General features: G+C 38.4%; 1 protein-coding gene across 2 annotated transcripts in view; it reads left to right on the top strand.

Moving 5' to 3' along the window:
- The window catches only part of LOC128733061 (uncharacterized), an 849877-nt gene that overhangs the window by 792160 nt on the left and 44370 nt on the right, over positions 1–13347 (top strand). The window contains exon 6 of one of the 2 annotated variants that reach the window (XM_053826645.1): positions 7951–8149. The exons of the other annotated variant lie outside the window; for it this stretch is intronic. Within the exon in view, the coding sequence (XP_053682620.1) occupies positions 7951–8149 (199 nt within the window). The remainder of the gene's footprint in view (positions 1–7950; positions 8150–13347) is intronic. 2 annotated transcript variants of the gene reach the window in all.

Here is a 13347-nt window from a genome sequence, read left to right as displayed (position 1 = left end):
TATCACGCAGCTCAGCTTTGTGCCTTTCATCCCTCGAGCGAAAGAATTTCTTCCTAGCCTTGCGGAGCCGGTTTCGTAGATGCCAGATGACAATGGTGTTGATCGATTGCAAGCAGCGGCACCGTCGGCTCAACTATTTCTACACTATTGTTACCATTGATAAAAGCGAGATCAAGAAACATTTCATTTGAATTCGCTATATCATTTATTTGATACAGTCCACTGGATAAAATCGATTCAACCAGAACAATTTCCTGTTTGGACGAAGCATTTATTGGTAGCAGCGAGTTAAAATTTTCATCGCGTGTCCAACTTAAGTGAGAAAGATTATAGTCGCCTACTACCAAAACCCGATTTAGATCACCCGCACTCTCACTGATAGGTGGCAGATATATACAACAGATAATCAAATCGAAACGTCCACGCGTTATTCGAACAATAGCCTGTTCCAGCTGATCACAGCAATCAAAACTCCCCTACCGCGCCTGTGCTGGCTGGTCCGTGCGGTTCTATAACAGCGATAGATGGTATAGTTGTGTGAAAGCTCAGAATTACGAATACCATCGTTTAACCAGGTTTCAGTAAAAGCGATGACGTCATAATCACATTGAGACAGAGCTGCAAACAATTTGTCGGATTTGTTCGGTGACCCCGAACGTTTTGCTAATAGAGATTGAATGAATGATGACCGTTAACGGGCAGATTGCGATCACTTCAGTTCGGGAGCGCAGGGCAATTGACTGGGCATGGTGTGCGGTTTCGCAAAAATGAAACTGGTCGTTCGTTGCTAGCTATAGAATTTTCGGTACGGCGGTAAGTGAATGATGATATTGCTGGATTATTAGGATTGATTAGATGCTGGTGTTGGCAGGAATCGAAACGGAGCGCGTGTACTAGAAGTGTGTTGAAAATCGAATTGGCGGAAGATAATTCCCTTCTTCCAACTCAAATTGGATAGTGCTAAATCTTTCAGCTGTATATCGACGCCTGCTTTGAAGGACACAAATGTAAGCTCGTCGTGTGATTTACCTTTTGGTACTAGCTTAACGATTTGCATAGTCTTTTCAGTTTTCAAATTATTTCTAACAAGTCTTTCAACTTGTTCTACTGTAGCCTGTGGATCGAAACCAGAGAGATATAATCAAAACAATTGTTCTTATTCGTGCAGCAGCTAACGGTATTGCTTCATCTGGTTCGATATCTCTAGTACCTTCGAATGTATTTTCACGTCGCGGGGATTCCTCCGGAATCAACAACCTTGGCCTCTTGCGCAAGTTTAACGTCTGTTGAGATCTTAGCAGACGTGGTGTAGTTGGTGGCGGTGTTCGATCGAGTATGGTATTAATTTTGGTAGTACAGTGGTTTACCGGTTTTATCTACCCCTTCGAAAATTTTTGGTAGATATATTTGGAAAGTAGACAAATTTGAGAAAACATAAATTGCTCTAAAATAATTTAAATGAACAAAAAATATTATTAATATTGATCATTTTCTTCAATTATGTATTATTTCAGTGAAATTTTACGCATAGGACTCATTTTATTCATATAAACCATTAGCCATAATGTATATCAACTCAGCAATTTTATGAAAAAAGACATATTGAAATTCAAAATTGCTCCGATTTGACTCAAATTTTGTGTACTTATTCCTTTGCAATAATTTTTAAATCCGTATTTTTATTTGTCACTCAGGATTTTCTTATCTGAGTCAGTCTGGTCCCAAAAATGATCATTCTTTCCACCTTTCTTTCTTTAAAAATTCATAGCTTTAGAACCCCTGAAATTTAAATCATTCAAATCGGTAAATGATGTTAATACCAAATGGAAAGTATTTTAAACATGCCCTGGCGGGTGTTGTGGGTTCGAATCCGGTTTTAATCTCATATTATAGTTTGGTTCTACTCATGCACCTTCCAGCATTGGACAAAAGGTAGGAGTCAAAACGACAAATTGAAGCCCAAAGTTTTTTTATGATTGCAAAAACATTCATGTTTTCATGATGTGTAGACCAAAGAAACTAAGTTTTTATAAAGTGTCGAGAATATAATGGAGGCGCATTGTTTTTATTTTTACTTGTAATAAAAGGAATACTTTTGGCAAAGAAATGCGTCTCTCAAATAAAAGCTCCTACAAAAAATATTTTTGCAATCATAAAAACTTTAAACGAAAAAAGACTGATGATACGGTGAACATGGTAGCTTGTGTATCATTTGTGTCTATTCTACGAGGTTTTTTCTAGTAATCATAAAACTTACGCGAGTGTTTTAGCGGGTTCATCTGGGACTACGGTAAATAAAGTCCAGCAAAAAGAGAAGCGTAAGGCGCTACCAGTCATTGTAATTAAACCGGTTGAGTCTTCTCAATCTAATGAGGATACTAGATCTATTTTAAAGAAAGCATTAGATCCAAAGAAACACAAAATTAGCAACTTTAGAAACGGGAAAAATGGTTCGATTATTGCTGAGTGTGCAATAGGGGATAACATTGAAGTCGTGAAAAATGACATTCAAAGCAATTTGGGTGAAAAGTTTAACGCTGTTATTCCTACAATTGTCAAACCAAAGGTTAAAATTGTAGGAATGAGTGATCAATATTCCTCCGATGTCTTCGTTGACTTTCCTAAAAGTCAGAATGACGGCATCGGTATCAAAGAGGTTAAAGTTATTGCGCAATATGAAAATCCACGCTTCAAATACAATAAATTTAACGTAGTAGTTGAAGTTGACAAGGACACTTATAACAACCTGATGAATGCTGGAAAAGTAAGCTTTGGGTGGGATAAGTGTCCGGTTAAAGAGGCCGTTAATGTTTTGCGTTGCTTTAAATGCGGGGAATTTGGTCATAAAAGCACTGAGTGTGTTAATATTGAAACATGTTCTAAATGCAGTGAAAAGCACAGAACATCTGATTGCTCTTCAACGGAATTTAATTGCGTAAATTGTATAAAATCTAATAACGTACTAAATATGAATATGGACGTAAAACGCCAAGCATCTAGTTCACAGTGTCCGGTTTATCGGAGGCTATACGAGAAAAGGAAAAGCAACATATTGTTAAGTAAATAGCAACAAAATAAAATTCAATGTGAAAGGAGGTTAGAGATAGTTTATCTGAATATTGCTGGTTTATCTACGAATTATGTGGCTTTGCGACATCTTGTAGAAACAAAACGTCCAACGTTAGTATTTCTAGCCGAAACTCATATAGCGGACGCTGATTCCGGATTACCTACGAATGGCCGAAACACAAATGGCCGAATCACGAATGGCCGAAACACAACAAATGGCATAATATATCTAATGGCCGAATCACGAACGGCCGAATCACGAATGGCCGAATCACAAAAGGCTGAAACACGAATGGCCGAACATCATATTCTGCCGAAAATAATTACGGCCTTCAGCCTGCACAAATGCTGGGTATATGCTGTCCTTCTTCGCTGCCACTCGTTCGGACTTAACTAAGGGATAATCCCTACTAGTCAGTAAACCTAGGAAAATGCATGCACCTAAATAGTAGTGGTTTCTGCAAGGGGCTGCCTCCCGCAGTGGCCGGCGCTTCCGACGGCGGGTCACCGGCGCACACTCGCGGCCTTCGGCCGTCTCGCCCTGGATCATCTAGAAAATATTTGCTACTAACACGATCAATAGGCCTCGCACCGTATAATAAACGTAAATCATTAGCGCTTAGGGGAAGAAACAACTATCTATTATCTAAACTATATCTACCAAAATAAAAAAAAAATAAGACGCAGAGTATGTCTTGTTTTTCTGAAACTAAGGTACAGAATTTTACGAAAAACTTTTTTCCTTCACCTATCATTGACGCTGATCATCACAGAGCTGCGAGTGGAACAAAAGGCAAGTGCAACAAGAGGGAAAAATTTTAAAGGTCTTTCGAGGGGATGTTTCAAATTCGCGGAGAGAAATAGATGAGAAAATTTATTCAAAATGTGTAAAGTCTAACAAAATTAGCAATAAAAATTTTGTTGATTTGGGTATTCCGGGAAAATTCGGCGTTTCGTGACTCGGCCTTTCGTGATTCGGCCATTCGTGATTCGCCCTTTCGCGATTCGGCCTTTCGTGATTCGGCCTTCTGTGACTGTTGTAGGAATTCGGCCGTTTGGATTTCGGGCATTCGTGATTCGGCCATTTGTATTTCGGCCATTCGGTACCAGCCCAATTACTCTGTGGGTAAATTTTAAATTAGCAATAACACGAGAACCTCAAAATTTAAAAAAAAATCCGAAAAAGTGTCCATCGATAGCTTTTCACCAGATTTTAGTACATAATTTAAGCTATCTTTAAAAAAAATTATGCAAATCGGAAGAGATGGTTTTGAGATAATTGACATTTTATAATTTTTATCATGGTCTTGAAAAGTTTTTTCTATCAGTGTATTTTTTCTAAAAATACACTTAGTTTCCTACAACTTTTCTTTTGACGCCATTTTGATTAAATAAGTAGGGGTCATTCCACGTCAAGTGTCCGAGTTACCTGTAATCGACCTTCTCGGATTTTCACCAAACTCGGCCAGATTGTTCTTTTTAGGTCAAGAAGCAAATATCCCAAGTTTGGTGCCGATTGGACTTTCCCTCGATTTTTGGGAACCTCCCCTTTTATTAGAAAAAGCATCATTTTCGCCAAATTCGCTTATTTTCTTTTGCTTATATCTTCGTAAATATTCAATTTAGAAAAACACTCCGTTCAACATTTTCATGGGAAATCATCTGAGGAATCTAACAAAAATATTAGTTTTTTGCGGCAGTGTTGCCAAGTACTTTTATTTTTGATCTGAAAACTAAATTTGTATTTTTCTCTCAATGAGTACAATTTGATCTCAAAAATTTCAACACCATCGTATTCCTCAGACTATTTTACATAAGAATCACTCAAAACCACGAGGTGTTCCGTCCCGTTCTCGAGATATAGCGATTTGAAACAAACAATTCCCATTGACCAAACTCGTGATTTTAGTCATGACCTTGAAATACGGTCAGGCATATATTAATATTTTTTTGAAACGATGATTCTACAATTGATGAAGGGACGGTAAGGGAAAGTAATGAAGAAGGATTTTTTGGGAATGGAGGGGAAAGAGTGGAAAGGAAGGGGGGGTAATAGGTAGCTACGCTTAACAAGTTGTCTTTGTGACTCCTATCTTTTGTCCAATGCTGGAAGGCGCATGGGTCGAACCAAGCTATAATCAGAGATTATAACCGGATTTGAACCCACAACACTTGCCAGGGTGTTTGGCTCGCTGATGATTCGATGATTCTACAATTGAGAAGGATTTTTTGAGAATGGAGGGGAAAGAGTGGAAAGGAAGGGGGGTAATAGGTAGCTACGCTTAACAAGTTGTCGTTGTGGCTCCTATCTTTTGTCCAATGCTGGAAGGTCCACTCTTTCTCCTCCATTCCCAAAAAATCCTTCTTCATTACTTTCCCTTACCGTCCTTTCATCAATTGTAGAATCATCGTTTCAGACAAATATTAATATATGCCTGGCCGCATTTCAAGGTCATGACTAAAATCACGAGTTTGGTCAATTTCATAGGAACGGAGCCTTTCTCCGAAGACCCGAAACGCGGACTAACACGCTTACGGACGAACGTCACACGCAGTACCTTGCAAGTCGTAAGGGCCTGCGTAGTGTCGTCGTCCTGAAAGTAAAAACAAGTTAGATTAAAAACTTCTCGGTCGGTGGTTTTTACAGTAGGTGGAAGAAGAGGCACAATTTGTGTCTAAAAATAGCCCAACCCATGTCGCTACGGTTAATAAGGGGGGTTGTGCAGACTTCTTTTGTCCAGCGCCTCTATGGTTCAAAGGTACACGGGTACCAGCGAGCCACACGCCCTGGCAGGTATTGTGGGTTCAAATTCGGTTATAATCTCTGATTATAGCTTGGTTCGACCCATGAACCTTCCAGCATTAGCCAAAAGATAGGAGTCACAACGACAACTTGTTAAGCGTAGCTACCTATTACCCTCCCTTCCTTTCCACTTTTTCCCCTCCATTCCCAAAAATCCTTCTTCATTACTTTCCCTTACCGTCCCTTCATCAATTGTAGAATCATCGTTTCAAAAAAATATTAAACAATTCCCAATTTCTCATGAAAAACTGTAAACAAAATGAAACTCCCTAGCAATAAGCAAATAACAAGTAAAAGCAAAATTAATTTGGTTTAATCTAAAGCAACATTGCGCTGTTGTGGAAGCACATAAACAGTATATAATATAACAAAAGTTTGTTTTTGAGCATCTCGGCAGAATATGAAATTTGAGTGAAAGAAAAGTCAAACCTATTTTCACAAAAAAAATCCACTATTAATTTTAATTCAACAGATACGCTTTTCACCTTCTACCTGAAGGCTTCATAAATGTCTGTTTTCGAACTGTTTTGTAGTTTAGATTTTTTTTCATGCAAGAATATAATATAGGTTTTCCTAACAGTGATGCCAACTTTACAGTTTTCTCTAGTATTGGAACATTATAAATCCATATCAATATTTTATATCAGTATTAATATATTTTTATTTCTCCAAATAATTATTTCCTTGTGCCTTTTCTGCTTATTTTTTTTTTGATACTTTATATGTAGTCCCTTAATTTGATTGGGAAACCGTTTTCATTATAACAGAGTTGGTACTAACAGGAATTGCGGCATGCATAGATCGGATACCAGGAATAGATGCTGCTGACAGGAAACGATTCTTCAATATTTCCTTTTCTTCGCAACTCCGGCGAAGAACTAATTTATTTCATATGAATTATATAGAAACCTAAGCAATGATATATACTGCTCATTTCGTCAATACAATACAGATTTTCGATAAAAGCAATTAGGCATTGGTAATATTTTTTGCATTTTGCTTTGCGCAAGTGATTGGTACCTATTGTTGCACAGTTGACATTGTGTCACCTCTGCTGCTAGCCATCTCACATGGTTGAAGGCATGAGAATCTAGGAATTGTTTGTTTGACTTTTCGTTCACTCAATTTTCGTATTCTGCTAAGACGCTCAAAAACAAGCTTTAGTTGTATTATATACTGTATGTGTGCTCTCACAACAGCGCAGTGTTACTTTAGATTAAACCAGAATAATTTTGCTTTGTTTTGTTATTTGCTTATTGCTATATTTTATTTTGTTTACGATTTTACTTGAAAAATTAGGAATTATTTGTTTCAAAACGCTATATCTCGAGAATGGGACGGAATACCTCGTGGTTTTGAGTGATTCTTATGTAAAAAAGTCTGAGGAACACGATGGTGTTGAAATTTTTGAGATCATAATGTACTCATTGAGAGAAAAATACAAATTTAGTTTTCAGATCAAAAATAAAAGTATTCGGCAGCGCTGCCGCAAAAAACTAATATTTTTTTCGGATTCCTCGGAGAGATGATTTCCCATGAAAATGCAGAAAAGAGTGTTTTTCTAAATTGAATATTTACGAAGAAAATAAGCGAATTTGACGAAAATGATGCTTTTTCTAATATAAGGGGAGGTTCCCAAAAATCGAGGGAAAATCCAATCGGCACCAAACTTGGGATTTTTGCTTCTTGACCCAAAACGAACAATCTGGCCGAGTTTGGTGAAAATCCAAGGTCGATTACAAGTTTGTACTTTTTCTCGGTCACTTGACGTGGAATGACTCGTAGTTTTCAAGATATGATGTTTTGAAAAAGAGTAATCTCATTTCTAAATACGCCCTTTTGAAAAGTTACTCTTGACGAAAAAAATCAAAATTAGTGGAAAATGAGTTCTTGCGTGGTGCTCAACATGTCAGGAAAATTTTATTCCAATCAAAAATAGTCGAGTCAAAAATGGCCTTTTTTCAGCGTTTTGAGCTGGAATTACTCAATAGATTATTTGGGATTTTGTTAGTTTTAAGTTTTAATTGCATTTACAAGTAGAAGTTGCTATATGTACTCTTTTTTATATATTTTTACAGGGGCATTCTCTTTTGGCTCTTGTGCCAAATTTAAGTCGCGTACTATAATGGAGTTTATCGAAAATGCGGTGGAGCACTCTAGAAGCGGAAGATATTTATTTTTTCTCCATAGGCGACCAGAACACGGCCCGATGCGTGTACAACTAATAAACCCAGTCTCCAGATTCAAACATGTTCAAAGCTTACAGCATTTATGCAGGTATGTAGATATTCAACACTTACACGAAAAAAAAGTTACTATAAAGCGTTTTACACTTAAATCCGTCCTACTGGTGTAAACATATTGCAGCTTGCAAGAAAAATCCTCACATCGCGGTTATCATCGCCGCAGAACTGCATTCAGTAATTAAATACATGAGAATTGACTAAATCAATTATTTTTCATCAAAACCATACTACAAAACTGTTATTTTGTAGAACTGCAAACTGTAAAACCTAGATTTTAATATTGCGTTTATTTCGTTATCTCCCGAACGCGGTATCACCGCCGCTGCTGGAGGATTTTTCATAAGCGCCGCAATATACACACTTTATTCAGCAACTCCTATCTTTACCTCCTCGTGGTACCATCCGGGATACGTTCCTTAGTGGAAATCGCACAACCGGTGGAAACTAGGGTCGTATGCGGACAGAGAGCACTCATGCGAAGCCTGAGTGTAAACTGTCCGCCTGCAAGACGGTTCTTGTAGGAGGTATGACTATTAAGAACCAAAGCAGAGGGTCCAAAGCCCCTAAAGGAGAAGGGTTTTAATAGCTGTTATCCATGGCTATTATGTAAAAACTTGAATGGATAAACCCCTAATCCAAGGTGTGACGCGACCCGTGCCGAGCGATGAATGGTGGGCGGGGTTCTATAAATTCTCTCGCATCAACGGAGCCTGTGGAGTACCAGGGCGCCCTCCACAGTAATTTGCCCTTGCTGCATCAAGCCGGTCACTGATGCAGTGGACGATTTCTTACCGTGCTCTCTCTGCCGAAAAACAAAGAAACGAATGAGGTGGAGGGGATAATAGGGGAGGAACAAGACTTGAACGATGCGCTAGCAGAGGTCCTCATCACGCCGACTCGTTGTGAGTCGACAAACGAAGATGTGGCTCCAACTCTCTACTCACGGGTCGAGATTCACTCTGCCTGATCTCTGACTGTGTACTGGAGAGTGGCTGAAACAAAAGGAGAGTCGAACAGGTATGGCCAGTAGGATGACTGTACAATCGCTTAAACAATCTAAAAATATATAACGTCGAGTATGAGGGTTACTCAAAAGTTGTTGTGTCTCAATAAGAGAGATCCCAGCATGCTTAATATATAAAATATATTACGTCGAGGACGACAGTTACTCAAAAGTCGCTGAGTCTCAATAAGAGAGATCTCAGCAAGCTTACCGGTCTTGCGACAAGACATTGTCCGAGTAAATATCATCGTCGGAATGTCAGTTTCGTATAAGATGATATTTAACCTTGGAACACTTGCTCTGCAATCGTGTAGCACGCACAAATAGTACTTAGACTGCAGTATCTCAAAAAGGGGAGATCTGGTTGGCGTCGCCGATCAGGATACTAGGTTCATAAACTTAGTCATCATAAACTTAGTCATGATTGGCACATGTCTCGCTCCAGCTACCAGTCTGTCACTTCCTCAATAAGTGATAGGTAAGCTTGAAGCGTATAGTAAAATAATAAAACGGGGCATACCACAATAGTTCAAAATACTGGACGCAGTGGTAAAAGTACCCAACAGAAGAGGAGGAAAAATATACGCATTTAAAATAATGCACCGAAGTCGGCAACATTTTGCCGAGATTTGGACAGCTGTAAACGTCGATTTGCAAAACAGAAATTTTCACCGAACGCTTGGCTGTTCAAATCTCGGCAAATTTTGCCGAGTTTTTTAAGTGTGTAGAAGTTATATGCAAAATACTTCGAATTTATTTATTACTAGCTGTGACCAGGGATGCCACATATAATTCTGCGTTTTTTGTTGAAAAAATCTGGCCATCTGTACAGCAAAGAAAAATATCTGTGCAAAAATCTGCCTAATGCAAAACAATCAGAGTGAAAGACCCGGCAATAGTCATTTTGTTTTTTTTCGTCTCTTTCGCTCTCATTGTAAATCTTAAAAATCTGTTTAACCTGTGTAATTGGCAAAAATCTGTATTCTGGCTGTAACCAGGGTTGCCACATGCATAGATTATTCTGTGTTTAACAGAAATTTGAAAGAAATTGCCTGTACAGAATCTGTGTACACAGAATACAGATTTTTGCCAATTACCAAGGCTAAATAGAGGTTTAAGATTTACAATGAGAGCGAAAGAGACAAAGAACAAAATTATTATTGTCGTCTCTTTCACTCTGATTGTTTTGCATTAGACAGATTTTTGCACAGATATTTTTCCTTGCTGTACAGATGGCCAGATTTTTTCAACAAAAACGCAGAATTATATGTGGCATCCCTGGCTGTAACCCGCGTGCGTCGCTTCGCGCGTAATTGAGAGCAAATCGGAGACACGCTACGTAACGCTAACGCTATGTAACTCAATGAGGTGCAACCACAATACTTTTGCTCGTCTTGAATGCAATCTGATGATATGATTGGTTTGAATCTTTGCTTAATGTGGGCGATTGTTACTACGAAAATACATTGCGCCCCTCGTTTTGGCTACAGACAAGGCTCTTATATATATAGATGTTGGAGGAAGTCCTATATATATGGTCGGACACTTCTGATTTCAAAATAAAATTAATGAAATACCGCTTTTATTACATCTATTTGCTTTATAATGCGGAGAGAAGCAATATTGTAAGCTAAAAAATACAAAACAATAAAATATGCGATCTAAGGTTGTATTTGAAAATATGAAGACTAACAATTCAAAAGGGCCCAAGTTGAAAATGTAAACAAACCGAGTGAGGGTTCATTTTCCTATGCTAGTCCAGCAAGAAATAACTCTCATTCGGTTTGTTTACATTTTGGACTTGGGTCCTTTTCAATTGCTGGTCGAGAATAAACACATTCCGCGGAGCCGTTACATCGTTTATGCTCTTCTTCACCGATAAAAATAGACACGGCGTTACCAAGGGAACTGATACATGATCTGAGTATGCAAATATTGTTAATTTTGTTTCATATGCCAATCATTCAAACGTTTTTTCCTTCGACGTGAAATGAAATATTTCATAAGCAAAACACATTAAGGTGAAACGGTATTAAATTCCAACATAGCCGGAAAAATGGCGATCATGTGAGGATTTTTCCAGCAAACTTCAGTGAACTTCAATCAGGCAATCAATGTTTTTGCACTGCAAATCTACGTGTTTTACCATTACACTCAAGTACTTTTTTACACGGTTATTTTTTTCTATTATTAAGAACGGGGCAACTTAGGGATCATGCATTTATTACTCAATACATTTGGGAGAGCTCAAAATTCGTCACGTATTTTGTTAATGGTCCCTAACTTATGGGATCTGTGATACCAATTTACTTTTTAAAAACTAAATTTTCTTCACAAACTATATTAAATACTAATCATAGCACTGACACCACCGGTGTTCACAAGCGTCCTGCGTCGAAAGAGAGCGAACCGCATGGTTGCTGCGGTTTTGTTGCATAAAACTGCTGATCCGTGCGCGTTCCACGTGGCGCGGTTACATTGGCGTGACCAGACTGCGTCGGTGTTGCTGTTTTCCAATGTAGTAGTTCCTAAATTTCTAACGGCTCCCCCCTTAGTTGGGAGTCGTCCTCGGTTTCCTGAATCCTGATGTTACTCCTGTGGCACCATTACAATCTCCGGATGTGTCGGTGTTGTTTCTTGTTCTTCCTTCCGTTGTTTTCCTTCACTAACGATTATTATAGGTTTTGGTTGGATGTAAACTCTTAGGATCCAAACTACTACCAGTCCAATGACGATTACGGTGGTTATCGACATTGAACTAAACGATAGCCATCTGAATAAATGGAGGCTGCCATGGATATTTTCGGTCGTTAAATTAAGATGATTTATGTGTTCTCTTTGCTCCAAATGCTGTTCCTGTAATAGCTCAAACGGAATACGGTTTATAATTTTAGTTGCATTTTCCCTCAACCCAGTTGTTGGTACGAATGGCTGTGGTTGTATTTCAACGTAGTTATTTGCGTATTCATCTCCGTTCAATACCAAAGTGCAGTTATGAAATTGTATAAGGAACGATCCCTGAAGTCTTCGTTCCTGTGAAGAGCAGTTAGATGTTAGCAACATATCTGCATTGTTGATCACAATGTTTGCATCATCTACCCGTTTCACCAGATTTTTCCATGTTTTCTCCATCGGACAAAAGGCTGTTTGTTCGTTCATTATTTGTTGAACGCACATTGTCGTTGGTTCCATTTTGGAGCTAGCGCATATGTACATGTCTTTTATTTTTGGGCAGGGAGTCTTGGTTGTGTAGGAAATATGTCCTTCGAGGTAATAATTTGCCTCGAGTTGGATCTTGAGGTCTTTTGAAATTATTGGTTCGAGGTAGTGTAGTTTGTATGGCGTTATTTTGATTCTTGGGATTTTCAATGTGTATATGATCATCTCCTTACTATAGATGACATACACACTGGCAATATCGAGTACAGTATCAACAACGTTGGATCCTAAACCATTCAGTGAAAGGAACTGTTTGGCGACGCTCAACTCATCGGGACTGATGATGCGGCTGCTGGGTATATTTTTTCGAGACAGAGTGATAGCTTCTTCTATGACTTCTAATTGGTAAATTAATTCGTCTAAGTTAAAGATTATATTTACTGAATCGAAACCCTCTAGGGTTTCTGAGGTTATGTTCTGTTGATAATTTATCAACTGATGAAGATTCTTGGTTATGTTGCTTATCCTGGTATCAACTGCGTTATTAATTTTGATTTGCTTGTCGTTCTGGCTAATTAGTGAATTCAAAGTTGCATTTATGATTTTCAAATCTTCTGCACCTGGACTTCCAGACACGTACTTCCATATTTTCCCTAACGTCTCCCATCTTCGACTTCTTTGGTTAGGTTTAATCTTTGTAACTATGGTATGCAATTTCTGTAGCTTGTTCTGAATAAGCGGGCTTAGAATTTGTTTCGCTTTGATTTTACTTTCTGCTGTTTTTACAATAGCTTAGATATTGGTTTCAAGCAGTTCTAGGTCTATGGGATGAGCTATACGCAGATAGCTGCCACTGATTCTTGCGTCCCCTAATGGGATTATTGCTATCGGATTTCTGTTAAGATCATGGAGTGAGATTTTGCACTTGGTGGTCTTTAGAATGAATGCTGCCATCACGAGCAGCCATTGTCTGCAAATATAATTTAGTTAGTTGGTTTTTTCATGTCCTTTTTATGAATATCGACCAATCTGCCTGCTGGACACACTAGGAAAGCTGCTAGAAAGGA

Source organism: Sabethes cyaneus, chromosome 1, assembly GCF_943734655.1.
Source record: "Sabethes cyaneus chromosome 1, idSabCyanKW18_F2, whole genome shotgun sequence".
Classification (NCBI taxonomy): Eukaryota; Metazoa; Arthropoda; class Insecta; order Diptera; family Culicidae; genus Sabethes; species Sabethes cyaneus.
The sequence above is the reverse complement of the archived record's forward strand: the minus strand, read 5'-3'. Positions and strand labels throughout refer to the sequence as shown.